The sequence below is a fragment of the Oxyura jamaicensis genome, chromosome 1 (assembly GCF_011077185.1).
Source record: "Oxyura jamaicensis isolate SHBP4307 breed ruddy duck chromosome 1, BPBGC_Ojam_1.0, whole genome shotgun sequence".
NCBI classification, from domain to species: Eukaryota; Metazoa; Chordata; class Aves; order Anseriformes; family Anatidae; genus Oxyura; species Oxyura jamaicensis.
In genome coordinates, this window is record NC_048893.1 from 92,559,141 (window position 1) to 92,586,556 (window position 27,416).

A 27,416-nucleotide genomic window follows, 5' to 3' on the forward strand; every position below is an offset into this window, starting at 1 on the left:
TTTTGGTGGTGTTTTGATCATTCTGCACTGAAATTGGCTTGTTTTATTCAAGAAAATTGTCACCCTCCAGTACAAGGGTACGCACCGTTTAGGCATGTGGCTGCTATTCCTGCTGTGTATATCCAGTCTTGTGGAGCAACTGGTTGTTGTAAGACAGCTTCATGAGACAAACAGCCTTATGAGGCTGATCATGCACATGTGTTTCTTCCCTTTGAAGTCTGTGATCAAGCGTTCATATGCACCAGACAGCTTTCTTAAACTAAAGAGCCAATTGCCTAACAATAAGAGCCAGACCATTCAGAGCAACGGGGCTTTAAAAAAAACAACCTTCTGACACCAGTGCTTTTAATGTGTGGTCTGCAGCCCCTCTGGGAGTCAGAAGCCTATTCCTCAGGGTTTATGGAAGTTAACGAAGAAAAGCAAGTCTGTAGTCAGGAGGCTTTAATCCATTGCCCTCTTTAAGTCTGCAAATCAGAAAATTTTGAAAACTACTGCTCTAGACAGGTTAAATTTACCTAGAGCCAGGCCAGCCGGTGCTGGGTGGTGACATTTCAGTCCTCCCTTGGGGAGATGCTGCTTCTCAGCCTGAGATCACTGAGCAGTCCCTTCCTCTTCTCTTCTGAAAAGAAGGCTTGCTTTTTAAAATGGCCCAGTTCTTTTGAAGTCATCTTGGTTGTGCTCATCGAAAAACACTGCTGTTAAGTGGCAGCTGCTAGGATATAAACCCTTCAGAGTTAGCAGTCTGGGTATTTCTGCTGACAGCTCGTACATGATGGCTGATAGATGATTTATGTTGAGCCATTGTTTTCCTTCCTGCTTGTTTTTACTCACAATACCTCTCATAAATAAAGATATACAGTATTAATAGATTATTATGAGTCAGCCTAATTCTATCATGCACTTTGACCATGCAAATTTGTGTTTGATTTTGCTGGATTGTTGATATATTTTGAAGAATAAGTGATATTTTGGGGTAAGTAAATGTTACTGAATTTCAGCATGTTACAATGGATTTGGATTTTAAAATAGGGCTTCCTGTATCTAAACGATTACATCTTTTCATTTTTCTAATGCATTTTTGGCATATAAAGTATGTGGAAAATACCTGTTTTCAGAAAACTTAATTAATCTCTTCCATTTTTATCACTAGTGATTTCACTTGTGTACCCAAGAAAGAATAGATCTCTGTATGATGTTTCTAGAGAAATTAGGAACTGCAGTTCTGGGAAACTGTATTGAAATGAACTTATGGGGTTTTATGCCTAACACTATGAACAGAGAATGACAGGTTTTTATACTCAGTGTTTGGAATAGAATTGTATTTTCTGTAAAAACCTATACAGCCTGATTATGAGGTTATTTGACCAGTTACTATTTATTTAAAGCAGTTGAAAGAAAGAAATTCTTCTTTCAGGTATAAAAATGAATACCATATGAAACATCTAGTCATCTGGTTTATGGAAAGGCATAATATTTTATGGTATGTTAGTGGTACAAAATGACACCCTAGTTTAGTCTGTCCATATATAATGCTGTGCTGGATTTTAAGAGTGTCAGCCAACAAAGTGCTCATATAACAAAAATCAAGTTTTCTTCTTACACAAGCAGATACTTATTTTTTCCTTTGCTCACCTAATTAAGTTCTCTCAAAGGAGTATTTTATCATGCAAAGACAAAACATACCATGAAAATTATTAATTGCTTCATTTAAATATGTGGGTAACAATTGTGATAAATAAATCCCACAGTCTTTGGAAGGGTGAAGTTCTGTTCAAAATGATGAGTGAAATTTAATCGCAGTCTTACATTGCCAAGGCAATCTGGATTTGCCTTTGCTTATCATTGAAATCAAGGCTCAGTAGACTGGTTAAACCAAACAAATAAATAATTATATCCAGTTTGTGATCTTTCTGAGGCTGAAGAAGTAAATTAAATGCAAATGCACTTAGTTGTTTTTAAACTCTCATTGTTAGGGCTTTAAGGGCAGGCCACGTATACTCAGTGAGCTTTGTAGGAGCTGTCATATTGACAAACAGTTGTTGCCAGCAATGCGAAGAGGCAGTGCTGGAACCAAGGGTTCCTCCCAAAGATGTGCAGCCTGGGTTTGGCCTCTCCTGCGTGCATGCTGCCAACAGAGAAAATGTTCTTCCTCATGTAGTGTAAACACTCACTGTACTTATCTGAAAAGAACATACCATTCACTCTTGCTAGTGCTGCCACTATAAATGCTAAATTGATCCAAAAAAATGTCTTTTGTGAAACGTAGTTTATAATTATAAAATTTCATTTGCATATGAGACACTAACAGTAGTGGGATTTGCTTCCCAGTAAAGATTGTGTCTCATAAACTATGTAGAAATGATCAAGAAGAATATGCGTTCTGCATCCAAGTTCAAATTTATCATCAGAGTGTTTGATTAAAGTTCGGCTTGGCAAAGAGTGACTCTCCTCTTTGTATATCTCTTCTGCTTATGGCAGCTCTAACACTGTATCTCTGAAGTTTTACTTCATCCCCAGGAAAGATAAACTTGGGCTTTTATGTGGTGTTTCAGTGATTTGATTACTATTAACATAAAAAATGACTTTCAAAATATGTGTGTAAAAAGCTTGCCATAAACTAAGATACCATGACATCCTCCATACCGTTGTTTTAAACATTTATTTTCCAAGTTCCATTGTGGATTATTAACAGACAGGGCCATGACTATATTTTCCTTTGCACGTATGTATCTGCACAAGAGGGAAATGTTTGCATTTCATAAAAACAGCCTGAAGTGAGATCAAAATGAATGTCCAGTCACAGCATACACAAAAGATCTTATGTTTTAAAGACAAGATTATTATGTCTTTGAAATTAAAGTCATTGCCTACATTCAATTGAATGATGAGATAAGAAAAGACTGTAAATTATAATACAAGGCCTTTGTTAGTTCAAAAATAAATATTTTAGGCAAACCTGTTAGCTCTTTAGAATGTCTTTCTAGTTTTCTCCCTGCAATCTATAACCAAAACTTTTTCAGAGAAGTATCAGAAAACCACAAGAAAATCCGATGCTGATTTCCTTTTAGTACCTAGAGTGCAAAAAAAACAGACCATGATAAACATTTTTATAGACAATCTTTCAAGAATAGGTCCAGCTCATCCTATCTGAGGTTTGGATTCTGGATGGTAATTTCTAGACAGAAGCTTAGCATTTTTTTTTTTCCCAGTGTGAATATTTATGCTCATAATATTGGATATTATGTAAAAAAAAATCGTCAGTTTCAATAACTATGGTACAAACGTCTCTGTTTCTCTCTCTGTCAAAAAATTGCAAGAATTAGTTAGACTTCTGTAGCACCAAACAGGGGAACAATTTCTGATACCAAACTGCAAACTTAAAATAGTCCTAACTGTTGCTCATTTAACTGTTGCTCACTTAAAATAATCCTAACTGTTGCCCGTGAGCAAATGGGCTAAAACAGCTCCACTCACTTTGCTCACATACATAAAGGAGAGCTGTCTTTGACAATATCAGAGTAAGTGGAGTGTTTTCCAACCTGTCTGGCTTCAGTACAGCATTGGCAAAGTTAAAAGCTCAGTACCATGGAAGCTAAGACAATACCATAAAACATAGCGGAAATTGAGTGAGATTCTTTGCATTCAACATACATTAACCTAACTCACATTCTACTTTTCACCCAGGCAAAACTCAACAATCTGAGTGTACTTCAGAGTGTTCAAAGTAAATGGACAGCAGATGAAATCCTCACCACCTCTAAAATAAAGCAATTCCTTGTCGCAAGCCTAAACAACTGAGATACTCGTGGCTCCCCACGTGTGGCTACTGTCCAAGTCTTTTTCTGAGGCACTTCCAGCTGCCATTTTTAGAAAGCCAAAAATGTTCTTTTGGTACAGAATGACTTTAATAAAATAAGCAATACCTCAGGCCCCAAATGCATGCTTAACTTTTTAGACTATGTGCTTAGAGGGGGACTGAGACATACTTTTTGTCATAATTAGTTTTTTTACACAGTATGAAAGGTATCCAAACTTACTAAGTTATGAAGTCTTCTATTTCTTATTTTATATAAAAAATTAGTATGTCAGAAATACGTGGCTATTTGTGAGGATGTCGTCTGTACTGGATGCTCTCCTTGTTCTTCAGCAAAAACCATATGGAGCAAACGTGCGTGTCCTTCCTGGCTACTGAAGCCTTAGACGTGTTCAGGAACAAGTTCGGTGGGGTTTTGCCCAAATGAGGACTGACGCATCAGGCTCATAGTTTTTATGGCATAATAGTAAACTGGTTATATTAGCCTGTTCACAGAGCTCGGCTAAGGAGTCTGAGCAGACTGCTGTTCTGACTGTTACAAGGGTACACACTGTCTTGTAAAACACGAAGCAGTAAAAACTGAGTCCTGCAATAGCTCTGCAGGGCCCTAAAAGCTCTAAATTGGCCTGTTACAACTTCCAGTTGAGTGCAGTAGGCAAATCTGTTTTATGGTTTTTAAATAAAATTGTAATCTTCATTTTTCTTGTTGTATTACAGGGTATGGACAAAATGGTACAAAGCCGTTTAATGAAATATCGTATGCTCAGCATGTCTAGTATTTGATTTACAGTGCAAGGCCATAGGAGCTCTAATGATTTAGATTTCTTGCTAATCAACAGATTTTTAGTTGATTGAAAATGAATGGCTGTGCAAGCATTTGTCAGGCTATAAATATTCAAAAAATATGCCAGTGCACTCCGGGTGATTTGTAGTAATTTTGTACCAACACCTCTTGTTTCTGTTTCTTAGGGTGTGGTTGTAATCTGATAATTTCTTTTCCCAAAAGCAGGAGCAAGAGACAAGCTATACCATTCTGAGAGCTAAGGGCACCAACGTTACTATCAGTGGCCTCAAACCTGATACCACCTACATCTTCCAAATTCGAGCCCGAACTGCAGCTGGATATGGGACAAACAGCCGCAAGTTTGAATTTGAAACCAGTCCAGATTGTATGTATTTGTTCAAATGGTTTAAATTGACTCCCTGGCTAGTTTCTGACTGATTTGAGTGGCTCTTTTCATTCCCTTTCTGGTTTAGTAAATGCAACTCATAACTATTTATGATGTGTCTTTCTGGGTAGCATTACTATATAACTTTATGTTTTATCATTAAAACTGAAATATGCTGTAAAGAATATACCACAGATGTCACAGGTGGTATTTTCTTCCATTCTGTACCCTACTGCAGCCTGATGCCAGAATCAATACCTTCCTAGGCCGCAACTCCTACTGAGGGAGGGCCAGGTATAATACCTATTCACAGTTTTTGGCCTGGACCCCATGGACTTTAAACCTTGTGCCCCCAGAGAATTAATATTATATTGGTCCATTACTCCAGTGGTTCAGGGTGTAATTTTCCACGTTTCTGTGCAGCTGATGTCTCCTGTGCAGCCATGAGGTGAAACTAAGGTGTTTAGTTAAGCAGCTGGTCCCTGAGCTGGGTGGACTCCCTTCTCTTGCTAGATTTACTTGCCTTTTTCTTTTCTCTAATGCCTAGCACTTGCTTACCTGAATACCTTATTGGTATTCTTCACAAGTTTTCTTGTTACGTCAGAAAGATTCTTAACGGTGCTCTTCATCCTAATTGTTACATTCTCATCACTTGGTACTACATAGTAAATCAGACCTTCTGTTTGCCAGAAGGTTAAAGTGGCTTAATGCATCAAAAAGTCTGCCTTTGTTTAGGTAACCAGTTACCAATGTAGGCTGATGCTGCATAATTAAAGACTGTTTAATTTTTGGAAGGCAGGCAGAGTTGTATCTGCTGTTTAGAGTTGTAAGACAACTCAGGACCATAATTCTATTATGGACTCATAAGGCTTTTTCATGTACTCATGATAAGGCTTGAGAACCCATGGTGTGAAAAATGTTCTGCTAAGATAAATTCTTAACTAAGAAGAGAAGCATAAGGCCATTGGTCTTACACTTAACATCTATGTATTTTTGAGATATTTTAAGTGTTTCATTTTCCCCTTATTCTTCCCCCACCTCAGCTTTCTGGAAATGAAATAATCAAATGAGGTCCTTCTTTAAGGAAAAAAAAATAATTAACAATTACTTGGATGAAACTCATGATAGGACAGAGTACAACAAGGAGAAGAAATCAGTTGTGATGATAAAAGATATCATAACTTGGAAGTTGATGAGCTTTTAAAGTAATTTTAAAATAGAAGTTAAAAAAGATAAAAGAAAAAGGGAGAAAAGGTAGAGTAGCTAACCAAAAATGTGGAAAGTGTCAGCAGACAGTGCTGCATGTATCTCAATAAGGAACATACAAATTATACAGATAAACACCAACTCACATAACTGAGTTAACTGCTGCCATGTCATAGCAACACAAGTGCAGTTCTCCCCATGGGGACAGGTGTGACTCCAGGAAGTCACACAGACAAACTGCCCAATTTGTGGGGAACAGGAGGGCTATCTTTCACCTCACTGTGGACAACTAACTTGAAATGTTATGGTGAGGAGCCTAATTCTGCTTACTCAGAGAAGATAGATAGGTGTCTACTGAAGATGCTTCACCGTACCAAAGATCTAAAGGTGTCCAGTCTATGGCAGCCTAGTGTGCCCAAACTCCAGGCTTAGGCACTGCAGAGAAGTATCCACAATAAGAAGAAAAAAGCCCTTCCTTTCTTCTATAGACATTGATTAACCTAGATAATCCTAGTATACGTGGATAGAATTTGTGTTTTCAGTGATACTGTTAGGCTTAATTGTAATGCCTAATTCATTAAAGCACTTTCCATCACATGGAAGTGAGAGTAAGGTTGGTTTTTATTGACTGGCTGGGATTTCTTACAGAGGAAAAATTCCTTATTGTCTGTAACAAAACAGTATATATGTCATGGCATGTATGTTTCTATGTGCACATACATATATATGTGTAAGAATCACTTTAACAGCTGTTTCTATAATCGGCAATAGTAAAAATCAGCAGTAGGAGGAACAACTCATGTAAATTTTCTAAGAAAAGATGTCTTTCATTTTCTTCCCTTGTATTTATTTGTCTGATGAAAAATTACCTAGCAGATTAAATATTTGGCAGGAAACCAAATGCTATATAGTGACGACTCAATCTGTCTGTTCCCTATATGAGTGTCAGTTGTGGTGTAATTAATGTTTGTGCGTGGGGGGGTTATTTATATATTTTTGTGTTAACTTTCCAGCATTCTCCATTTCCAGTGAGAATAGCCAGGTGGTAATGATTGCCATTTCAGCCGCAGTTGCCATCATTCTCCTCACGGTTGTAGTGTACGTCCTGACTGGGAGGTTAGTTTGTCCCTCTGTTTTGCACATTTACTCCTTCCTGCATTTCCCTGTGGGGCCTTGATGAGCATGGCAAATCAGGCATCGTCAGGGGGAGTGTGGCTGGTTTGCACCTTCTCCTTTGTCTGCTGCCCCCGGAGCTCTGAGCGCTGCTTTATACTTAGTAATGAGCCCGCTAACGTTCGCAACCCCAATCATGCAGCAGTTGTTAAAAAATGCTATAAACACATTCTTAGGCAATTGTAAAATTAAACTGTAGGGGTCAAAAATCAACAAATCCTCTCATTAGCCAATTTCCTCAAATTCCCTGAGAACATAACATGCCTCTATAGGGTACAGAGAATGTAAATATCATTAAACTTTCAAACAGGCATTTAATTGTGGGGGAAACACATTTTATTCTTTTTCCACCTGCAGTTAACGTATACAATTCTCTATATTCATTTTTTTTCCCTCTGTTTCTTCTAGATTCTGTGGATACAAGAAGTCTAAACATGGTGCTGATGAGAAAAGACTACATTTTGGGAATGGCCATTGTAAGTTACTGAAGCCTTCTAATGCTTCCAGATCTTTTGAATTCATCCCCTAGATAATTGTTGTTTTTCAATTAAAAAAAAAAAAAAGAAAAAGAAAAAAAGAAAAGGAAAAAGAAAAAAGCCATAACTCACTTTAACCAAAGTGAAATTGGGAAGAGAATTATCTCTTCTCTTGTGGGTAAGCAGATTTTCCCCAAACAATCAGTCTTAGCCTCAGATTCATTCAGTTATGTTCAGGTTAGTAATGAGCAAAACATTGCAGACTATGTTCAAACAAGGCATGTGGTTAGCAATATGATATTGATTCTGCTGTGCATTACTGAAATGCAGAGTGTAACTTCAACTTCCTCCTTGTCAACTGCATATCATCTAAGCAATGACATTTTTTTTTCTCAGAGCTAAATATAAAAATCAATGAAACAACAGGTCTTGATGACTGCTGAAGGGACCATGCTTAACAAAGGTGACCTAATAATAAATTTAGTTGGGAATTATTGAAAGCATAGGCTCAAAAGTGATCTGGAGTAGCTTCTTAAATTAAGAATAACTACTAAACAAATGTCCCACAAATTAATGGGATTGCTTAATCCATCTCTCTTTACGATTATGCTTTGTTCAAGACCTGATTTTCCATTTGCAAGAGTACATATGTCTGTGCTTTCCGTGGGTCTCACCCACAGCTAGGAAGAGAGCCTTTCTGCTGACTTATATTGTTTTTGAATCACAAAAAATGTAAATAGTTAATGCTCATCCTGAGGAATCAGAGTTACTCTTGAAAATTCTCCCAAAGCCAAACCCAAAGCATATCAATTTTTGATGTTTTCATTACTGATTTTTGCTGAGGCTAAATGTCCCTTCATTCCTGGATCATTCGGCTGTGTCCTGTGAAAGGAAGAGCATGGAGCAAGGTCCCATCCAGGAGGTGCTCGAGGGAGGAACTGATTTTCTGAGCCCAGAAGTGATTTGTGATTACCATGAAGAAGTCACTTGCTATGGTCGTAACTGGAGGTCTTGCTGCAGTATGGCAGCTCCTCTCCAAGCCTAGCTCTGCGAGGTGAATAATCCGGCACTGCTTTTCCATGGCAGAGGAGTTGTGGATTGTGAAAGCGAGGTCACAGTCCAAGCTCTGCCCATAATCTCTTCAAAATAGGAATAAATTAATTGTGGAGGAGAATCTTAAGGGAGACGAAGGTGATGGTTTAAAATTCCTGATTAGGAATGGGGGAAAATTCATGTTTTTTTAATCACTGCATTTTGGATGGTTTTCATTTTTGCAGAGAGCAGACAATGTCATTCATAAACATCAGGACTGGAAACTCCTTTTTTTTCCACCCACAGAATTCTTGGTGTCTAATGAGCATGTCTTTAACAAGAAGCATCAGTTTGTCTTTAAAGCTGCTTCAGCTCCAGCCAAGAACCCTGCTATACTATGTAAACCACATTGAACCATGTATTTCTATTGTTTAGCATATTGTAAGTTTAATGTGGCTTATGCTTAAGCATTTTCCTTCCGTGCATATCCTTTTGCACATGACAGTGACTCTGTACCACCCTCAAGAAGACAGCCGTTGGTATCAGCATCCCAGCCCCCCAAATACTCCTCCCCACCAAATATAATTGAATTAACATTTTAATAACGGATTTACCAGCAGTAGTTGGAAATGAGAACTGCTTCCTAATCCCAGTGGCAGTGGAATAGCTGTTCTCTGACTGTTCATATTATTATTATTTTAAGTTTAGAGCCCTTCCTTATCTCCAGAGAGCTTTATCCACAAATGTGTGCTCCTTCCCCTGCACTGTCAAGGGATACCCAAGCTCTAGCCATGGGTTTGCCTTGTGCGGCCCTTTGACAGCTAACCAACTAGCCTGAAAAAAACAAACAAACAACAAAAAAAAAAAACTGTACGGTTACATGTGGCCCATAGAATTAATGCTTCATCATCCAAATTTAATGAGGTTATAAAATAAAAGCAGCCAGTAAAAAAAGTGTTGAAGACAAATAACAGGTCAGAGTTTGCTCTCCTTACTCCCACACAATGGAAAGCTGCAATCACTATTCTTAAACATGTCAGTGCAGTTAAATTCCTGTGGATTAAATTTCTTTTAATTTGGTTTTAGATATTTATGTACTGTTTTCTGAGCAGCACCATGCTGATCCACTGTGTAGTCAGAGCAGAGCTGATCGTGAATCTGGTATTTCTGTTAGAAATTTTTGAAGATGATTTATTGATTTTGCAGACGTTTATCTGTTAGGATTTGTGTGTATGTATGTGTTTAGCTGTTAAAGCTTTATTTTTCTGCTGAACTAGTCTTCCTCAAAGAATAAGAAAATAGCTCCTATGAACTAAAAATGGGTAAAGTAACTTCCCTGGCTGTCGTAAACTTTCAGCATCTCAAATACAGCAGCTGGTTTATTTCAGTCAGTTTATTCTGAATTACTTTAAAAAAGGCTCCAGCCATGAACTATTCCCTGCAGCCTTATTACAAATCCTATAATATTACTTCAAAGGAGCAAAAATGTGTTTCACCTCCTCAGATCCTCTCCCTTTGCCTTCTTTGGCTAGACCCTTTTTATTTTTTTGCTACCCTTAGGGCAATTCATGCTGGTAAAATGAAAATGTAAATTATTATGTTTGCACAGAATGAGCTGTAAAGTAGTACAGCTTAACACATGTGCATGTGTTTATTATCTGTTTTTCATGACAGAACCCAGTTACTATACAGGCTGCCCTTAATTATTGGTGTGAAGGGATTATTCTCCTTGCAGTCAGCATCACCTGATCTTGGGAACCTCTGGGGTCAGCATTAAAAATCTGCAGCCAAAATCCCCACAGAGCAGAAGCTTTTAATTGTTGTTATTTTTATTGGGGGTATGAGGGAGCCGGTAACGTACATTCAGCATGGACGGAAAGGAGCATTTACAAGATTTTTAACCAACAGCAATATACAGCCAATTACTTTTTGTTTTACTTGCAAGTAATTCTGTAATCATCAGACTCTTGAAGGAAACACACTTGGCATTTAATGCAGCGCACACGCAGCCCTTCTGTTAAGAGCGGGGTTCTTAGTTTGCCTTGTTTTTTTGTGGCAATTAGCTTGGGAACTTGGTTTCATTATTTCTTTGTCAATTCTGAGGCCAATAAATCTCCATAAAATGGATTTTTTTTTTTCAACATACACTTGGGATTGTTTGACAAAACAATGGCAAGCGCTAACTAATGGTGGAAAGATATTTTTTCCCATCTGTCAAGCCACAGAAAATTGTGTTTAAGTATGCTAGCACTCAACAGTTGGGTGCAGGATAATCATGCCAAGCTGGAAAGGATATTACTAGGTGGATTAAGGCAATGTTTGGAGGAGGAATTAATATCTTTTACACAACCAATTCAATTAGGAAAAGCCAGAATACATGTCCAGCCAGGAGCTCAGGTTTTGTGGTAGAAGCAGCAAATGTCAAGATGGGTCTACTGGTTATTTCACTGTTTGTTAGAGAAATATCTTTGCATTCTAAAATGAATTCAGAGGCAAGCACATGAGTTACCAGGTATGAGCATAAGCATGGGCTTGATCTGGGGACGTGGAATGGTTTCTTTCAGCATCTTTGTGGAGAGAAAGATTGGGAATGATAATATGCTCCCGCTTCCTGTCTTGCTGGAGGGGAGGAGATGTAGACAGCTTGAAACTGCCTTTAAAATCATTCAGTCATTTGAAATAGTGCTTGCCTCTGGAAAACAGATGAACCTCTGGCCAGGGGACTGTACAAGAGGACAAAATAATGGCATCGATGCTAGGGTAACTTAGCGCTAGATCCCAACTTTAATGCTAAGAACAATGGGCTGCCATCCTTGTACAGTATTAGCGTAGGGACTGGGGGGGCATGTATTCATTCATATGTAATTTTCTTTTCTTATGCATCTTGTTGGAAGAATCAGAAAGAAAAAGTGTGAATTCAAGTGCTCTCCATAGTATATCCCTAAGAACTTTTCAGGTTGACTGTAGCATCACCCATTTAGTTTCATGTCTCATTGCAGTTCCTCAAAAAGAACAATATTAGGCAACATCTAAACAGAGCAAGCTGGGAGGGGCAGGTAGTTTTTTAATATTTGAAAAGCAGTCAGATATGGCAAGCGTAGCGTTTTTCAAACTCCTGTGCAATAACTACATCAGGGTCTGGTTTCACTCTCTATCAAGATTTGTGGAGACTCATCAAAAGCAGTTTGATATGTGAAAAAGCAGTGTACCTTTTTCTGCTATTGATTTGATTTCTATTGTCTCATTTGTTTTCATTAGAAGGATTAGTTAAGTCTAAGTAACATTTTCTCTCTGATTTTTTTTTTACACAGTAAAACTCCCAGGCCTGCGAACTTACGTAGATCCACATACATATGAGGATCCCAATCAAGCTGTACATGAATTTGCCAAGGAACTAGATGCTTCTAATATATCCATTGATAAAGTTGTTGGAGCAGGTAATAACCATAAGATATATTGAACTTGATATATATTTTTACAGTGTGTACTGTTTTACATCTTTGACTTTATACTTGTGACTGGAAAGGAAATTTTCTCAGGTCTGCAACATCCTAGATCATATTTATAGCTGACTTCTATACATATGAGTAGTTAGTGGCACACACATCTACTTTTTTTCCCAAAGAAACCTGATAACTAGACCATTTTTCAAATGACACTGCACAGCCCACTCTTGGACGCAGTATGGTTAAGAGTGAGAAGAGACTTCAGATTCATTTCTGTGTTTCTCTTTAAAATCTGTCAGCACAGAAAAAGGTATCAACTGTGAAGATGCTTTCTATATTTTCTTTAAATGGAATGGTGACTATTATATCTTGAGTGAAAGCACAAACTCATTTCATACCAGTCACCACACATCCATCAGATTGCAGTGACCTTTGGCCATTAGATTGATTTTGGTCACTGCTTTAGATTTGAATTATTGATTTAGCAGGAAAGGGTTGTCTGTCTGATAACCGATTGTCTGAGCCATGCAGACGCCATAGACTGTTGGGTTTACTGAAAACAAACTGTTGAAATGAGCAGATTTTGTAGCAGAGGAGCCAGTTTACAGAAAGCCTCATCACACTGAGTTGACCATGTTGCAATGCAGCATGGGGCTCTTGACAGGATGCATGCTTGCTCCTTGAAGTGAAGTGGCAGATTGTCTCATTGAGCCAGATGATCATTAAGTGTTAGCTTTCCTGCTAAATTAAAGCATTTATGAGAGAAGTACTATCGATTTTTAATCCATTGAAAATTACTAGTTCTTTTATTATTGATTTTTTTATTTTTTTTTTTTTGCTTAGAAGCAAGCTTCTGTGCTCAGTGCATCTCCTGAATAGCCTAGTAAAAGGAAACACTATTCACTCTCTCTTACTGCAGCTACTCTGCTGCTTGTAGGAAGTTAGCTTATTTTCTACAAAGGTAGGATTCTTGTTTCTTGCTGGTTTTAATTTTGCCCCACAAGAGTGCACTGTTCTCCGTCATCTTCAGTAAAGGCAGCAAAGCTCTGCTTACCACACATAATAGAGAATGAGTGTTATTGAGAAGCTAAGTCCAAGAGCAGTATGTTTCATTATGAGTCTTTAAGGAGTCTTCATTCACAAGCTTGGGTTGTACAGAGTGTATGAATCCAGAAAGCAACTCTCTAAGAATCAATGACATATCCTACCTTATAAGTCATTGTTTGGACATATTTTTAACTCAGAGCACACATGAAAATGAGAGGTAAACCAAAACTGGACAAATATGAGCTCTGAAAATGGAGGAATAGCTTTTGAGAAGCTTCAAAAAAGCTGTCCTAAAAGTCCTAAATGTCCTAAAAGAGCCCGGTGGTTTTAAAATCCCTCCCTATGCAGTACTCCAGTGAAAGTGTTGGTAGGTCCAACATCAAAACCTTCAGGTCCTCTGCATTGAAGCTGAGACTTAATATACATTACAAAGCCATTTGTTTGGAGGCCATGGCTCAGATTCAAGCAGCCTAAACTCTACATATGACATTACAGTTGCCATGACCTATTAACAGTCATTAAAGATTCTAGTAGGAATTAGAAGGGGAAGCATGGATGAAAAGCGGGTTATACAGTGGTGGGAGCTTCAAAAATGCATTTGTATCTTCACTTCACGCTGCCCTCATGTTCTGCACGTGGTAGCTCATGCAATTGGAGCACTGTGGAAGACACGTGAACAGCAGTGAGTTCCTCCCACGCTGCTTCTGCGGGAGCACTACCTTCCTTCCTCCCCCAAAGCAGAAAGGCATTTCCTGTCTCTTATTTGAGTCAATGACGTACTTGAGTGAAGGACTCTTTTCCTGCCTTCTCCTTTACAAGTGCAAGTGTGAATGAAATTATGAAAAGAGATTTGAGAGGAAGGGTTTCATTTAACTGCATTCAAGTGTAACAGATGTAACTAGGTCTTAAAGCGAGAGAAGTAACTTTGGTATTCTGGGTTAATTTTCCAAATAGTTTTTCACAGCCTTAGCCAGAACTCTCTGAGAAAATAGAGGGCAGCTTATATAGCTTTCAGAACATGCTCAAATGCAATAAGGAAATGCTCTTGTCCAAAAGAACCTCAAGAAAAACACAAGGGATTTTAGTGAGAGGCTAAGCATAATAAAATTGAGGTCAGGAGCCACATTTTCAGGTTTTTCTTTACAATAATTCCTTTTTTAAAAAAAAAAAAAAAAAAAAAAAAAAAAGCTCGTTTTTATGGATCCAGTTCAGCAAACCACTTAAAAAGTTTAAATCCAATTGGATCACAGGAGAATACTACGGAAAATGCTTTCTTGATTTGGAATTGACATAAGATTGTACTTTGCTGAACATTAGATCATGAGTGTGCTTTTCTTTCAAAGTTCAAACATACTTGTTGTGTGGCATCTTGTTGGTCTAAGTACTTCTAACATTTTGGGGCCAGCTGCGTTACCTTATCACGAGGGTTTGCAGTGTCTCATGTCGTGTGGTGTATTGCTGTAATATTACTGATGTTCACAAGGTTTGCGAAACAGTCAGCTTAGCTGCCCCTCCAACTCTGAGGCAGTCCTGTGCACAGCAGTACTATCACTCTTTAAAACAAAGCTAAATTAATGGAGCAGCCAATTTCACAGATTCATCTTTTCCTTGTCCCCGGGGTCTAAATGCATGGAAAATAGCATTTACTGATGCAGTAAGCAGCCCATTAAAAAAAAATAAAATCTGGAGAGATCTTTATATCATAAGTAGCCCTTGTAATAATATCTATTTGTTTTCCACATATAATAGATTCATCAGTCTGCAGGACAGGCTATACAATGTTTATCGGCGTACCATAATTAAAAATGAGCACTTCAGAAGGGCTTTGCATAAAAAGCCATCAACGTCATCTCTTAAAGTCAGTGCCAGTTTTTCCACCTTCCAGCCTATACACCAAGTGTTATTCCCCCCAAACAGTATCTGATGAGATACTGTTTCTTTATATATAGATGTCCCAAGTCAATTTATTTCTGGGACCATATTGTAGTGATTTTCAGGAAAAAAAATGTAGTATAACTGCATATCACTATGGGTGTTGGCCGGATAAACTTATGTTGCATCCATATGGCCATGTATATGAAGGAACCAAACATATTTAGATTGCCTGCTGAGTTTCTTCCAGCTTACCCAGGGTAGTTTATGCTTCTCAAAATTTTGGAAACTAAGGCAATATTTACACGTTGATGAAGAATTATGTTTTTTTGTTGTTGTTGTTTCCCAAGAAAGTAAGCTCATGTCATATTCCCAGACACCAGAGAGCTTCATCACTACCAAGGGTCTGATTTTCAGTCTCCTGTAGCATCTACTGGCCTTGAGGCACTTGTGGAATCTGATTAATCACCCAAGCTCTAAATTGTGCAGCCATGGCTAAATGGGGCCATGTTGATGGACATCAGCCATAACCTTTTCCTTCCCAAAAGCCAAACAAATACCAGATTTATGATTCCAGACTGAAATGAAGGATTGATTGCCCAGGCTGCTTGCTGCAATCACAGATGCACTCTTTATTGACAGTAACTGACCAACAGTTTTAAGAGGTTAGAGTTACAGCTTTTTGGACCATTGAAGCATAGAGAAAAAGGAATACAAAGCTTAACATTGCAAAATTTATTTTAAACACTTTTTCCCCCCTTCCTCATGTTTTAAATACGTTTTTGTCTTCCTCTTTGTGGTGTTCTGGCATGATAGAGCTGGGGTTAATGTTTGAACTGTAGAAGTGTTTGCTCTTGGTAGAGCATACCAGTCATCTTAGCTAGGTTGAATATTTTTAATTAAGAAGTCTGAGTGAAACTCAGCACTCATTAGTGTACTAGTAGTAGATTTTATTATACATTTTCTGAGCATTCGCCTATCTTGCCAGCCTGAAATTACAAATAACAGTAGAAGTAGTGGATGTAATATAAGTGCAATTTTATATCAATATATGCCCTGTTTTTAATTTTTGGGTTATTACATTAATAGTACAATATCATGCCTGGAGAATGAAGCACCTCAGCAGCTGGTAATAAGATATGGTGACTTTCACTTTATTGTTGGCTCTAGCATGGGTTACCTACATAGAAAGGTTGTTGCCCTTTGACAGATTTGTTCAGGTTTTTTTGTTAAATTATCTGTCTGACAGAGAAACCTTAGAAAATAAATCTGAAAACTGACCTCGAGAGGTCATTAAGTCCATGCCCTTGCCCCAAACTGATCTTGTTAGATACTTTTCTTGACAGATGCTTATTCTTTACAATCTCCAAGATAAAAGAGTTCATAGCCTCTCTAGGAAAAAAAAAAAAAAAATCTGTTGTCCAAGTGTACTTAGTGGTAGATTTTTTTTTTCCTGATCTAACTTACCTTTATGGTAATTTAATTTACATATATTCTTTTTCTTTTTTTTTTTTTTTTCCTCTTGTGTATAGAAAAAGGAGTCAGTGCCCATCTTATAACCATTATTTTGATATGCCAGAACCATTATCATCTCTCTTGTTTCTCAAGTCCTTGTTGTAAATAAACAGCCTCGATTTCTTTAGTTATGAACAGGAATAAACAGCCTTTTAAGATACTGGTCATTGCTATTATTCCCTTTGTCCTTCCTAAATTGCAGTACTCCTAATGGTACATGGACTCTAATGCCAACCATATTGGTGGCAAATTGATGGAAGAATAATTTCAATTTACAGATAAGTACATGAATATATAACTAAATGGGTTGAAGGTAAATTTTAAAACATATTCCGTGTGGTATCATCTCTGAAGTCAATAGTGCAGGAGGATTTCAATAGAGGGATGCCAATCCTTCATACTTTTTTGAGCTGTAAATCCACAAAGAATAAAATGATTTCAATTTGTTCATCAGAAATATCTTATTTGTATGCTTTTGGGATATTTTTATTTTTTACAGATGTTGCTTAATGTAAACAGTCAGCTGCACAGGTAAAGGGAGTGTCATTGTGGGCAAATGAACTCCAAAAGCATTTTTTCTTTAGAAGTAAAGCAATGCTAGTGCATTTAGGATTATTAAACACAAAGTTGGGAAAAAGCTCATGTATAAAAAGTGTAATCACTTTTTGCGTTGTGTTTTACTGACAAAACCAGAGAAAATTCACAATTTGTATAAAAGTGATGCTGCCTAGATTTAGATTTATTGGGCTTGTTGCTTTCCAAGTCAAACTTTCTGTACAAGGCCACTTGACAAAATACCATTTAGATCTCACATACTTTGAAGAAAAAAAACCCCACGGCATACCCATTAGTTGACAGAAAATGAGTGTTAAAACTCTTCAGCAACACCCTCTATTGTCTAGAAAGGAAATAAACTTTCTTTTCTTTCCTGTTCAGTGAAGTGATTTTTTTTTTTTTTAATCTCTAATTATAATAAACATTCAGGGCAATTATTGCACTCATATCCCTTGTACATTTCATCCATTCTCCATTTGTATTGTATTTTTTATTATTTCAACTATTTTGTTTTTCAAACAAGGAATCAGAAGTTATTAATGTGTTTTTAACTTGTTTGCTCTATGTTCAGTTTATTATATGAAATCTAAGATGAGGGGGTGGATAATTGGGAATCAAAAGTCAGCTGCAGCTCAAATGATTTTTGAGATACTGAAAGTTTCTTATATGCTTGGTGTCGTTAACTAAATATAGAAATTTCCAAGTGAGGTGTTTTCTTCCAGCAATCTGTTAACATGCTTTATACATGCTCATTTGAATTCTAGGATAAGTTTTGTCTCCTCTTCACTTTTGCATAGCAAAGGTTAAAACCATGTTGTAAAAAAGTAGGCATTTGGTACTCTCTGCCATTTTCTATTTAAGGATCTCATGCAATTCATAGTGGGCACAATTATTCATGGTGGACTGTCATGTCCTATAGACCCGTAGCAACAGTGTATATTTACACAGATCCATCTGAATAACGGTGGAACAAAGGAAATCTGTATGACTTGCTTTTACCATCAGGCATTTGTGTAGACAAATTTATTCCTTATAAATTATCTTACTACTTTAATTGAAATAAAAATATTTGGGAACTGAACTGTCTCTGATAGAAATTAGTATAATGTTCATAAAGATGCACAACTATTCTGATACCTTCTGTTAATCAGTTTGACTTCCTATTATTGTCTCAAAGTGCATCAACTGGGAAAAAAAAAAAAAGGAATTTTCTGGTGACATTAATGCATTCCTCTGCTCTGCAGTCATCTAAATATGCAGTGTAAATGAGTGACATTGTCCAGTGTAATAGACAGAGAAAAGAAGCCTGAAAATGTTAAGTAGTGAGTGGTCTGAAGGCCTCCTCTGAGCTCAGTTCTGTGGCCTTTCAGTAGACATTGCACTTCAGGGACTTCGTCTGAACATTGTACATTCTTTCTTAAAATCTCATGAAATAACTGCATTTAATATTTTGTCTTTTTTCTTTTTTTTCTTTCTTTTTTTTTTTTTTTTAGGGGAGTTTGGAGAAGTGTGCAGTGGACGCCTAAAACTGCCTTCTAAAAAGGAAATTTCAGTGGCTATCAAAACCCTGAAAGTTGGCTACACAGAAAAACAGAGGAGGGATTTCCTGGGAGAAGCAAGCATCATGGGACAATTTGACCACCCTAATATCATTCGACTGGAGGGCGTTGTCACTAAAAGTAAGATTTGAGGGGGATTTAGTATGGGAAGTGTCATAAGATGGCCTCCCAGGGTCCCTTCCAATCTATACTATTTCTGTGATCCACTGATCTTTTGAGAAAGAGTGAATCATTAGTGTTTATGCTCTGCAAATTCTTCAAGAGATATTTGTCCTAAACTTGATAATGTGTACCAAATAGCCTTCAAAAGAGATAACAAAGGAAACACGTAGTTTGACTTCTGTAATGTGTATTGTATCTTCTCAAAAGCAGGGAAAAAAACTACCCATGTGGAAGCTCATGCTGATGGATCCAATAAAGAGCAGTGTCAGAGGCAATTGCCTGCAGTGAAACTGCAGGACCTTCTCTGCCTTGTTGCTCTCAGGATGCTGAGGACTTAAAAAAAAAAAAAAGCAACCTGGGTTAATGAGATAGGGAAAAATGGGGAATAAAGATACTCTGCTTGAAAATGATATAGATAATGTGGAGAAAAAGGAGCATTTCTGAATAACATTGCAGCTAACTAATGAACTGGCAGATTTTAGGAACCGATTTAATACTCAGGAGCTATAAATTGCTACAAAGTGGCCAAGAGGCACTTGCTGATAATCTGTTAGGAGTTCTGGAGTCTGATGTCCTAAGGTTCCCTAATTGCAGTGAAGCAATATGTCCTGCTTTCAACTAAATCATTAGACTTTATCATTAGCACAAATTAATGAACAGCCTACCTGGCTACCAGAACAAATGCTAGTGTATAAATCCAACCTTTTTCCTACATGGTTTTCATGCAGGAAAAATACTCTGTGTGATATTCTGTATGTACCAGCACGGATCCTCCAGAATTAATACCCTTTAGTAAAAATCCTAAAACATCTTGGAGATTTAAGCTACTGGGAATAAAATTAATTTTATTTCTTTGTTAATATTTATATTTTTGCTAATGGGCTTTTTATAAATCTGCCTTTGGATTGTGGATGTTTTATTTTGTTTTTAAAGCATATTGTTGTCAATGTTTATGATAACAACTCAGTCTCTTCTGAGACAAAATGGTAATTAAGAACTATCCACGCTTAGATTACTTTTCCAGGAAGGTAATCTATTTGAAAAACCATCTCCAGCTCCACTTTATATAAGATAACAGCATGTTGTAACAGGCATTCCTGAATGCTGGTGTTGGTCATAAAGCTCTTGCAAGCTCTCCTATGGCAGCTGCAGCTGCCTCTTCCATCCAGCTGCCAAGAGCCACATGCCCTTCATCTTACAAGCAGCTGGTGGGATCTCCTGCTTGTGATGCTGCCTGGTTTAGGAGAGTTCTGGCTTTCGTTGCTTGTGCTGCTGGTTGGCCTCTATCTTGGGATGCAAAGACAGAAATAGTTGGTACTAGAAAAGAGGAATTACTTCTAAGCTTGTTCTGAGAGACATACATTCAGAGACTTCATCTGCATTGTTTCCATTGCAGCACAAGGCAATATAATCAATGATCGAAGTCCTGTAGTAATTGTTAAGTAGGAGATCAATAAAACTATATGAATTATTCTTAAAAAATAGAAAAATGAAAAAGATTCAGGAGTGCTCTGAAATTCTTCAGGGGAGCAGAAGAAGTGTGTAGCACGTTTTCTAGTTCATCCCAGAGGACTGCTGTTAAAACAGATCTTTAGAACAAAGAGCTCCTTGGAGTGTGCTGAGGACACTTTCAGTTTACCTAGAGTATACCCCAGTTTGTTTTTAAGTAGATAGTTTTGTTGTTTCTAAAGAATCTTGTTTTTTAAAATTGGGTGGTTCAAGATTTCACAAACAAAAAGGCACAAAAGAATTTCACAGCTTACTACAACAAAGTAAAAGAAATATATATATACATATATGTTTAATAATAACTAATGAAAGTGCAGTAAAACCCTATATGTTATGAAGAAACAGTTACAATTATAATGTTTTCTTTAGGTGTTATTCATGCAAGTCCGTTTTGCTGATTTAGATTTAAAAAAAATATTATTCAACTTACGCCTCACAGTTCCCATTGGGAAAAGGCTGCCAGATTTGCCTGTATAAATTCAAGTTATCTCCTGCTTTCTAATGACACACACTTTATACAGTCAGAATAATATTTACAATCCATGAATTTCTTGAAACACCAATGTCAGTCTGTACGCAGCAGAGCTAAAATCTGTTTTGTTATATTTTCTATTTCTGAGGCACTTCAGGAAATGATTTACTGCTCTGCATTCAGGATTCTTTGCACTGCTTTTAAATGTGCATTGCTAATTCTGTATTCATATATTCTTGTATAGAAGAATATTACTAAGTTTGCCCCTCAGCTGTACTCACAGCATATTTGCTATCTGTCTCAGGGGTGTTTGGGAGTGCTAGCTGTCTATCACCTTCAAGTATGAGAGAGAAAGATCCAAGTATTCCCAACTGAAGTCAGTATCAGCATCAGGAATTCATCCCCCTCTCCAGATAGCTGGAATAGCAATATGGGACTTAAGAAAACTGTTCTGGAAGTACTTTCTGGGTAAAATTATATGTCATAAATTCAAGCAACAGTAATTGTCAATTTTTCTCTATCATTCACTAAGGTGATAGAAGGGTAAGAAGGTGGGTTTTGTTCTTTGTGTTTTGGTGTTTGTTTGTTTGTTTTTAATTATTATTTTTAAACCAGACCAGTATAATGTAATAACAAATTATTAAGTGTTTGTATTTTTTTTTTTGATGGCTATTAAATTGTACTCAAAAGTGTTGGTTTATATACAAAGTTAGGAGAAGATCTGCAAAGCATTTGCTGGATCACTCCCAATACAGATAAGCAGGCAATATGACCTTTTCTTCATTAACTAAACTCCTTTGACAGGTGGCCCTTAGCAGTGAACTCACTTCTCATACTAAGCCCCTCTTCTGAAGCAACTCGTAGTAGCTGCAATGGCCACGATTCCTGTAGCAGGACCGCTTGGTATGATAAATTCTCCAGCTGTGGTGGCTGTGATTTGCCTGATGACACGCTGGCAATAAGAGAGAGGGGCACTCACCAGATATGACTACAGTTTGATTTTGGTTCTGAGTTTTCCTGCTATTCTGGTCTCCCAGGCACGCTGTAGGCAGTAGTCCTAATAACCAGCACACATGTTCTGCTTAGTTTACTAATAATTTACAGCAATTTGTAGCCTGTTAGTGTAATAAATTTCGGCAACACTGTTGACACAAGTTGTTATCGTGTATGAATGGCTGTGCTTTGATAAATGAATGCAGAGTGTGCTTTTAAAAGTGCACAGTGTTGCTTCAGAGCATATGCTTCTTATTATGGACACATTTCCAACTGGATGAGAGCAAAACCCTGCACTTAGGGCTTTCTTAGTATGAGTGAGCAAGTCAGGAAGATGCTCTCGTAAGAATTTGAAACACGGATCTTCTTACTCAAATTTCAGTCTTCTGATATGTCATAAAATTGAGTTTATACAGAAACCAGGCAACTGTCTCCTGTTTTCTAACTATATGGATTTATCATGGAAAGTTTTGGATAGTCCCAGTAGAGCACTGTCCTATACCTTAAAGGTCCAGCAGCACTTTCTATGCATTACCGGAAATGCTTTGGGGCTAATATTACATGCACACCATAAGGTACTTCTTGCACTGCATATTTCTTGCTTACAAGAATCAGCAAGTAACAGAATTTCTTTTAGAGTCTGTGCATCATTAGTTCTTTTATCTGTACTATATCTTATATAACTTGAGATTAATGCTTTGAATAAAGAGTTTGTTCCCACTACTTAATGGATGACAGTGGGTTGCCTAGTAGTATGTCTCCCACAGTATAGTGCATCAGTTGCAGAGCAGAAGAAAAGTATTTCACCCCTTAATCCATGCAAAGAGGACAAGGGATTTTCTTCTAAAAGTTCTTGAAAGAATTTTCAAATTCTTTGAATTGAATGTTTTTCTTAAGAATTTCTGTTTGGTGAAAGTTGCATTTTTTGGGTGTGGAGTGGGGAAAAAAGGCGTTGTTACCATTTGCTTTTCTCATGGCTTTCTTGCTTTTAATTATACTGGGTACTTCTTTAAGCGTCACACTGTTTGATTTTTGAAGCTAAGTATCACCAGCTGTACAATATGCAGGCCTTTGTCATGCTTTCATGGTCAGAAGTCTTCCTGTATTATATGTGAAATAATAATTCATCTCCTTAAATAACTTCATGCTCCTACCCACCTTTCTCTCTACCACAAAGAGAAAATAAACCAAGATTTAGAAAATATTATGAAATAATAAAATCCACATGATGGGTAAAATATTAGCAGGGCAATGACCTTTGTGTGGAAAATTCACCATAATAACATTAATTTTGTGTTCATTTCTCTCCAGTATGTCAGAGTTGTATATAAAACCTTGGGCATGTTACAAGATAACTTAGGGTAGACGAAGCGGTTCCACAAACTGATCTGAGTCTGTCCAGATGAGTTTTCAGATATGAGAGGCTTTCCAGGGACGCAGGGCTGCTACTTTAGGGAGCCTGTTGCTGCTCTCAGGTACCTCATAATCTGGGGAATGTGTTGACTGTGTCCCAGGAGTAGAGCCTTTGCCCCTCCATTGTGTAGACCAGGACACCTGTGGAGAGAAGCTGTGGCTGTGGCTCTTCCATAGCCTGTGCCCAGTTTCCTTCTGGAGGAAGTGTTGGGTAAGTGCCTGGCAGAATACACCTGCTTCATTGCATAAATGCAACCATTCTGCACACCTACTGGATTAGGCACAGTGCACAAAAAATGCAAGATGCTTCACCTGCTAAAAAGAGTATCGGTTTATGCTGAAACATTTCTGTTGTTTCCAGTTCAATCACCATTACATTGTAGGCACGGTGATTTTTGCACATGTATCTTTTTGCTTTCTATTTTAAAGGTAAAATTATCCTTGGGATTTGGTAAATTTGGACACATTTCTGAAATGCCTCTTGTGGTGTATTCAAGTGTTCATTTTAAATACCTGACTTCCGTAATGTTTTTGCAGGTAAACCAGTTATGATTGTTACTGAATATATGGAAAATGGTTCCTTGGACAGCTTTCTGCGGGTAAGTACAATAGATAACTACATGGGGCATGACCGTCTCTTGTTCTGAACTTGTTGTGAATGTGGAGCCACTCTGCTCTGGTGCATCATGAACTCTTGTTGCTTGATATTTCATTATTTCCACTGGGTTTTGTGTGCATTGTGATCTGCTCAGAAAGGCAAGCGAGGATCTGCTGTTGCATTTTGACCGCTTTCGCAATTATTCCAAAATTAACTAGATTTTTTGTTTGTTTTTATTCATACATCATTTCTATTAAAATAAATCTGGGACACTAAAATGAATATTATTTTTCTTAGGGCAGAATTACCACTGTAATGCTGTTGTGCATTTTGGTTGACAGCCTATAAGTCTTACAAGTGATTTCCAAAGCAAACGGATTTGTGGAAATGTTATTGGTAAACCAGTAATAGTGAACCAAGAGACATTTCCCTAAATGTGAACAGTTTAGGGAATAAGCCCTTACATGGGGGTGTTTGAAATGTTTTGCTAGCAAACTTTATTAGCCTGTTTTCTTTTCACAACCTTAGGCATACTGATTCTGTTGTTGATTTATCTTTGTTTTCTGTCGAAGTTGGTAGCGAGCCTAAAAAAATTTGAACGCTCCCTGTGTCACCAAGATTTACTTGTGGCAAAACAAGAAGTGTAGCAGAAATGAAATCCCTTCTGAGGGGAAACACTAGTTTAATTTTAATTTGTTAGGGCAAACTCAGCTGTCGCTGGGAGACTGCTTTGGTTCTGCCACGGTTGAATGACATTATCCCCCAAATTCATAACACTGAACTAGACGTTTAACCCCAAAAGGGGACATATTGTTAACCTTAGTTTCAGTATGTACTGTATATGTTATGAAGTCCACTGAAGCATGTAAAATACATATAAATAATGTGTCAGTGTATCTGAATGAAATATACCTATACTGAACGATATATATTTTGTTTAGGCTAGAAATCCTTGAAGAAAGCTCTGAGGACAGGAGAATAATTTCTGACTATAGAAAACGGTTGTTCAGCTTGTTCGGTCATTTGAGTGTGATTTTTTTTTTTTCTTTTACTGTTGTTACATGGAAACAGATTAAGAACCTTGTGACTCATTAATATCATTGGTAACACAGGCTATGTAACCCACTTTATAAATGTCTCTTAAAACTAGTTAGTTTGCCTTCCCCACTGCCATTGAAAGGCTATCTCAGGATCTCATTCCTTTCATGGTTAGAAACCTTCTTGTGATTCCTAGCTAAATCTTTTCCAGGGCCTACATAGACCCTCTTGTGTTGGCTCTAGTTAAGACAGTTTCATAGCACAGAATTGCTAAGAGTCTTTAATAATAATAAATTTATTCATTAAAGAGAATTCTGAGAGGATCTTTAAGCATCCTCTGTGCAATATATTTATCTAATGTTTACAGTGCTAACATTGCCCTTAAGTATATTAATCAGAAATGAAATGAATGCAATCAGTCTTGCAGGCTGATTCGTGTGAGCTCACCCTACATGGCAGAGCCAACTCTGATGTATTTAATAAAATTCTGGAAGAAGCAGCACGAAGAGCTGGAGAGCTGCCCATGATGATACATTTATGGCAATGGGGGATTCATTTGAGAGCTGTTGTAGGTCTTACTGTTGTCTTGTTGTCTGTGTATCTATATATCAATACCAATGCTTAGTGTTAACAAACAGTGCTAGTAAGAGCTGGAAGACTTAAAACATATGTCTAGAAGTATACAATTAGGAATATGTGCATCTGTTGGTTTCTAGGCTAAATCACATTGTGCTTAAGTAATTTTGTGTTCATGAAGTTGAGGAAAATCTTGAGGAATGAGATGAAATTTGAGGGGCATTTGAAAACCAATGAATCAAAACAGCATTTGTTAGTATTGGGGAAAAAAAAAAAAAAAAAAAAAAAAAAGGTAATAGAAAACTTTCATCAGGCCATTGGATAAGGCTGGGATTTTCACTACCAGTTCCTATGGCCTTTAAGAGAGACCAGACATCTGTTTCCATAATGTCCTGACATTCCAGTTTCAGGGGCACATGCAACTGAGATTTATGTGCCACTTATATACAAGTCCCATCTAGGAAATTAAAATTCTGATGAGAGCAAGAACAGGAAAACTGAATTTTTATCTGAATTGAAAATCTGTCCCTTTACCTTCAGCTGATGGGAAGGTTATTCTCTACAGATCAAAGTAGTTCCATGTGTGGTATTTAACGCTTGATCCCTGACTTGAGCTCTTCACCCAAGGAATTTCCAGGGTCTTTCAAAAATCCTGTGCAAGGATCACAAACAATCTCTGAAATAACATTTCAAATGTTTTCCAGAAACACGATGCCCAGTTCACAGTCATTCAACTAGTAGGCATGCTTCGGGGGATCGCATCTGGCATGAAATATTTGTCAGATATGGGTTATGTCCATCGAGATCTAGCTGCTCGTAATATCCTCATCAATAGTAACTTGGTGTGCAAAGTCTCTGATTTTGGTCTTTCTCGTGTGCTGGAAGATGACCCAGAAGCTGCGTACACAACAAGGGTGAGTTTCTGTGTTTATCCTTTTAAAATTATTGCTGTTTGTTGTGGAAAAGTTAGTCTGAAAGCCGAGGGAGTCCTCTGCAACACAGATAGTCTCTGTGTTGCAGAGGCTATCCAATCTTGCTTGGCCAGAGGTGTTTGATAAAGCATAAACATATCATAGCTATATTTGTAGTCATGTCTCAGGGAAGACGGAAGGCAAAAAACACAATTTGTGTTAATAGATCATTTTTCTTACAGTGTGAAAAATTTGTGGCTTGGTTTCTTTCTGCTGAATTTGTCAAGGAAAGAATACCACAACAGTACACAGTGTTGTAATACTTGTTGTGTGCAGGTTTTGTCACACTGGTGGTTCGACTCCTATACATTTAAAAAAAAAAAAAAAAAAAAAAAAAAAAAACTCTGAAATAAATAAATAAATAAATAACATAGAATCATAGAATATCCTGAGTTGGAAGGGACCCATAAGGATCATCAAGTCCAACTCCTGGGACTGCACAGGTCTACCCAAAATTTTACACCATGTGACTAAGTGCACAGTCCAATCGCTTCTTAAATTCAGACAGGCTTGGTGCAGTGACTACTTCACTGGGGAGCCTGTTCCAGTGTGCGACCAAAAAAGCTTTTTCCCTTTATGTTTTTATATCTTCCAGTATGATGGGATGTATGTCTTGATTGCAACATACTGAGATCACTGTTCTATAAAGGGTACATCAGTCATACTTGCTGTTGTACTTCTAACTGAGCAAAACCTTGAATAAAACTAAAAAAGAAGTCTTCCTTAACAATGTAATTAAACTTCCTGTGCTTTCTTCTTTTTGGCTAACCCATAGGGTAGCCTGCTTCTTTTTTCTTTCTGGATTTCATCTTGACTGAAA

At 37.4% G+C, this 27,416-nt stretch overlaps 1 protein-coding gene across 2 annotated transcripts in view; it reads left to right on the forward strand.

Annotated features, from left to right (window-relative positions):
* Positions 1-27,416, forward strand: part of EPHA3 (EPH receptor A3) — a 223,914-nt gene that overhangs the window by 166,840 nt on the left and 29,658 nt on the right. Inside the window, exons 7-13 of one of the 2 annotated variants that reach the window (XM_035315180.1) lie at positions 4,821-4,983; positions 7,203-7,305; positions 7,771-7,838; positions 12,182-12,307; positions 18,799-18,984; positions 23,951-24,012; positions 26,330-26,539. In XM_035315180.1, the coding sequence (XP_035171071.1) occupies positions 4,821-4,983; positions 7,203-7,305; positions 7,771-7,838; positions 12,182-12,307; positions 18,799-18,984; positions 23,951-24,012; positions 26,330-26,539 (918 nt within the window). The remainder of the gene's footprint in view (positions 1-4,820; positions 4,984-7,202; positions 7,306-7,770; positions 7,839-12,181; positions 12,308-18,798; positions 18,985-23,950; positions 24,013-26,329; positions 26,540-27,416) is intronic. The other variant, XM_035315181.1, reaches the window with a different exon arrangement.